The sequence below is a fragment of the Cibotium barometz genome, chromosome 36 (genome assembly GCF_041138505.1).
Source record: "Cibotium barometz isolate CiBa-2024 chromosome 36, ASM4113850v1, whole genome shotgun sequence".
Classification (NCBI taxonomy): domain Eukaryota; kingdom Viridiplantae; phylum Streptophyta; class Polypodiopsida; order Cyatheales; family Cibotiaceae; genus Cibotium; species Cibotium barometz.
Genome location: NC_141081.1, coordinates 41,047,057 through 41,052,177, shown reverse-complemented (window position 1 = coordinate 41,052,177; position 5,121 = coordinate 41,047,057). Strand labels below are relative to the sequence as shown.

The window sequence follows — 5,121 nt, the reverse complement described above, 5'->3', positions numbered from 1 at the left end:
AAAAAGTATACTGGGCAAAGAGATTCGCTTGTGGTGATAAGGTGGATCCGTGAGATGGAGGATTATCTCACCATGAACAAAGTATCGCATAAACACTAGATCCGTGTGGCATCGCGACTGCTATCAGGGGATGCATACACTTGGTTTCTGGCAGGTGAGGCAAAGAGGCCGTGGACAAGGTGGGATGACTTTACCAAGGACATGGCCGAGTATTTCGTACCACGAAATGAAGTCTTCAAGGTACGAGATGAATGGCGTAATCTCAAACACGCAGATAGAAAACTGCGAGATTATATCAACAAATACAGACAACATATGCTGCAGATTATGGATATGCATGCTATAGATAGATTACATGGGTTCCTGTTTGGGCTGCGTGACTGGACCCGCAGAGAGATTAAAAAGCAGGAGGCTACACACTAGAACTAGAGAGAGCAATAAAGAATAAATAATAAAGGATATGATGTTTTGGATACATCCGGACGTCTAGAAAGGCCTAGGTTATTAAAGAAAAAAGCAATGAGTTATGATAGAGGAAGACAGACATGCCAACAAGTGGTCTAGTAGTAGAGGTCGAGATCAAAGGAGAGTATCCATCGGGCAGGCATAACCGGCACGAGCTCGACGAGGCGATTGGTGATGAGGCCATGCGTGAGGAGGAAGTCGCCGGTTCCACCAAACGACGGTGAGGATGCGCACTTTCTGGGCCTCCACGATTTGGCCCATGATGGTGAGGGTGCCCTTGTAGGTGCCGTCGTCGATGGTGGCGGTGAAGGTATGGAAGAGCACCAAGCTTTTCTAGCTGTCCAGCACGTAGAAGCCCTGCGCCACCCCAGCCGCCGATGCCGAGCGGTTAGAGGCACCCAGCGTCAGTAGGGCCTCGAAGGTGGCCACCATGCCGAAGGAGAAGGGGTTGGAGAAGTTGCCCGGAGGGGGCGAACTGTACACCGAGGTGAAGTAGGTGTTATTCACGGTCGTGCTGTACACGGTGTTGTGGAGGTAGAATCTGTAGTGGGACGGCCCGGCGGCCTTGATCTTCTTCTTGTCGCAAGATGCCGGCGTGGCATTGAAGCTGATGAGCGCCAGTAGTAGCAGGCATGATGCGAGGAGCCAGCGGCGACTGGCCATATTGCTGGGGGTTTTTCAATACAGCGGTGATCATACAAGAGTACCTCGCAGGATTACTTGGGAAAATCCAAGACAGTCGGATGATAGTAGAGCTGATGATGAGGAGTAGTAGATCTGACGGGTCCTATAAAAACGCAACGCCACTTGACCTGCTCTAAGGTGAGCTGGCAAATGAGCGCGTTCGTGTGAATGTATTATATGCCAATAAGACAGCATGCACGACGTCATGCGTATGGTTAATGTTATTATGTTTATCTATTCGATTTACCCCACTACACGAAAGACCTAAGTCTATAATGAGCGTATATGATCCAATCCATGGTGTTAAAGCGTTGAGTTGGTGTGTAGCATGTCAACGCCATGTGGATCCCATCATGGTCATTATTATAACATAAAACAAGGTTAGCTACATTTGTAAATCAAAGTCTCCAACGTAAAGAACGATGTGCAAGTATCCAATTGACGTTTTGTTTCATGCATCATAACATGGTGGCTACATCATGTACACTTCTTCTTGCAAATCACCATGCAAGAAAGCATTCTTTATATCCATTTCATTTAAAGACCCTGTGTTGCAGCCAGCAATGACAGCTCTCACAGTTGTCGTTCTTGCAACTGGGCTAAATGTCTCCGCATAGTCTATGCCATAAGTCTGTGCATAGCCTTAGCAACCAATCTTGCCTTGTACCTGCCACTGAACCATCAGCATTTTGCTTGACTTTATACACCCACTTACGCCCAATTGCCGTTCATGAAATAAACCCACACTTTCCTAGTGTGGTCATCAATGAATGTAAGTTTGCAGTGACAAAACGGGGCCCGTAACGCGCACAAAACCTGAATCTGGCCGAAAAAACCTCATCCAATAGCACAATATACTTGCCCTCTAGCTCTGCTCCCGCGAAGACAGCTCCTCAATCGGAGATGTGTAGCTCTCCCAGAGCTATTGAGGGGGTGTTGTACCTAAACCAAGAAAGGGAAAGAGATGATGGTGCTCTTACCCATGTAGTATCGCTTCCTTCCTTGCTTGTTCTTGCCTCTTGCTTGCCTCCTTAGCTCTCACACGAACGAGGCTCTGATACCATAAAGAGAATGTGGGGGAGAGGGAGAGCTTCAAACCCTAGCAAGCAAACACACACACATGAGAGAGCAAGACACAAGAGAGAGATAGATCGGTGAATTTTCTTCTATCTTTTTCTTCTCTGCTCAACCAACATGACATAAAGATAAGAGTACACACTATATGGCTTAGTACTCAACTACTACAACATACAAGGGGGGTCGGTCCATAATATGAACCCGAATAAATGAGTTGGCGCTATAGCTATGCCAGTCTCTAGTAATCCAAAATGGCTCACATAGCCTGTCATCCCACTGGCCGCATATCACCCATAATCTCACCAACCATGCTAGTGGTGTAGATGCGGAAGCTATCACCCAGGCGGGTCATCAATGTCCATCGTAGCACGAGTTGAGCTCAATATCTCAACATGGCAACTGGCTTACCAAATTGTTTACAACAGGAGAAGATCTAAACTCAAATGCTAAGGGCGGTAAATTGCAGATACACATTGCCTGTATGGAGTACCATAGCACGTACCCATAATTTCAAAATTATGCCAACACAGTCACCCACAATGCTACCATGCCTTCTGGCACCTAAGGTACCACAAGTGTTCAAGGAGGAGGCAACAACTGGAACAAATAAAGGTGAGAATTCCACTCCACGGCAAAAGTCGCCGACCTAGCAGTCCCATTCAAGTGTTATTGGGTTCCTAAAAGGCTATTGAAAGCACAAGGATAATATGTAGGAAACACACAGATATGGCTACCCAAACCACAAAATCCCACGACACAGCCTCGTCAGTGACCACCAATCACATTATTAAAGGAGTAACACCACACCTTTGTGTCATGATTTACAAAGAAGTGTTTGAGAAGCCATCACCAAGAATGACAAGGTACTCAATCTTCTTTTTCTTCCCATACTGGAAAAGGCTCAAGATGAATCATCTTCTAGATCTAATGCATATATTCTAGAATGTGGCATTAGCCATGTATATAATTGCATTTATAACCGTGTTTATACCACGAGATGACAACCACTTCTCACACTTCCTTCTTTCTAAATTATGCAGTTAAGTTTCTGGGGTAGGCCCTCCATTCTCTCTTGTAGTGGATCCAATGCGTCCTATAAGATAACGAAAGACGTGAAATCCTAAGGAGCCGGCATCAAGTCACATAATTATGGACAACAAAAAAGTTGGAAAACATGAAAAATCAAGAACTAACCTTCAAGCTACCTCGACGACAAGACAAACACTTCTCAACTCACTTGTGGAGAGATCATGAGATTCCCCTAAATTAAACTAAAAAGAAGCTACATAATAAAAACATTCTCTATGATTATATTCTAGGGCCTTAGAGAAATAATGCTAGTATTTAATGTGAAATTTTCATAATAATTGATGTGAAGCAATGATGGTTGAGTCCCAATTTAGTAACTATGATTTTCTTACTTATTGTTGAGGTGATACCTCATACTGTTGGATCCATGCTTACTAGAACTAGAGAGAGCAATAAAGAATAAAGAATAAAGAATAAAGGATATGATGTTTTGGCTACATCCGGACGTCTAGAAAGGCCTAGGTTCTTGGTTATTAAAGAAAAAAGCAATGAGTTATGATGGAGGAAGACAGGCATGCCAACAAGTGGTCTAGTAGTAGAGGTCGAGATCAAAGGAGAGTATCCATCGGGCAGGCATAGCCGGCACGAGCTGAACGAGGCGATTGGTGACAAGGCCGCGCGCGAGGAGGAAGTCGCCGGTTCCACCAACGACGGTGAGGGTGCGCACTTTCTGGGCCTCCACGATTTGGCCCATGATGGTGAGGGTGCCCTTGTAGGTGCCGTCGTCGATGGTGGCGGTGAAGGTATGGAAGAGCACGAAGCCTTTCTGGCTGTCCAGCACGTAGAAGCCCTGCGCCACCCCAGCCGACGCCGAGCGGTTGGAGGCGCCCAGCGTCAGTGGGGCCTCGAAGGTGGCCACCACGCCGAAGGAGAAGGGGTTGGAGAAGTTGCCCGGAGGGGGCGAACTGTACACCGAGGTGAAGTAGGTGTTATTCACGGCCGTGCTGTACACGGTGTTGTGGAGGTAGAATCTGTAGTGGGACGGCCCGGCGGCCTTGATCTTCTTCTTGTGGCAAGACGCCGGCGTGGCATTGAAGCTGATGAGCGCCAGTAGCAGGCATGATGCGAGGAGCCAGCGGCGGCGGCTGGCCATATTGCTGGGGGCTTTTCAATACAGCGGTGATCACACAAGAATACCTCACTTGTTCAGCCTGCTGGAAATTTATTTTTATTTTGAAAATCGAAGACCCAATTGGTAGAAATGCGGAAAGTGCTAGTGCGATGATAGATCTGATGAGGAGCGCAGTAGACTTCATACGGGAGGCAGCAGGCTTCTATAAAAACACAACGCAGCTTGACCTTGACCCGTTCTCGCTCAGCTGGCAACAATCGCGTTCACGCGAATATACTATATATATAAGTACAAGCGGACAAACTGCCAAACTGGGCCGGCCGATAAGTCAACGCTCCGCCCTTTAGTGGATTTTTTTTTTTGTTAAACAGGCATCCCCGAAAGGGTCTCTTGCGGTAGGTGTTTTTTATGAAAGGAGCATCACTCAAATCACAGGAATAAATGTTAATCAAACTATGAGCATAATACTTAGAAAATATGAAAACAAATATGAATCAAACTATGAGTATCAGACATGAGGAAACCATAGCGATTCGCGTGCTGCATGGTATTGTATCATGGTAGGTGGCCGGCACGTGGGAAGTGCATGCAAGTGTACAGAGGGGGAAGAGTGGAGGGATGGTGGTGGCTTGGGAGCAGGTCAATGTAGTCGGGGAGGTCGTCTAAGGAGACTGGGACGCGGAGGGCGATATGAAGAGAGCTCACAGAGAAGAAGAAGAAGAAGAAGGTAGGGA

The 5,121-nt window shown here is 46.6% G+C and overlaps 1 protein-coding gene across 1 annotated transcript; it reads right to left on the bottom strand.

Annotated features, from left to right (window-relative positions):
- Positions 1 to 3,577: 3,577 nt before the first annotated feature.
- LOC147617898 (dirigent protein 6-like) lies at positions 3,578 to 4,547 on the bottom strand. Its single transcript, XM_086775596.1, has one exon. It carries the CDS (start codon positions 4,406 to 4,408, stop codon positions 3,845 to 3,847), a length of 564 nt encoding a protein of 187 aa, XP_086631722.1. The 5' UTR covers positions 4,409 to 4,547; the 3' UTR covers positions 3,578 to 3,844.
- Positions 4,548 to 5,121: the final 574 nt, after the last annotated feature.

Bases quoted from the DNA above. Each gene is read 5' to 3' on its own strand.
- LOC147617898 (XM_086775596.1), bottom strand. From the start codon at position 4,408: ATGGCCAGCCGCCGCCGCTGGCTCCTCGCATCATGCCTGCTACTGGCG.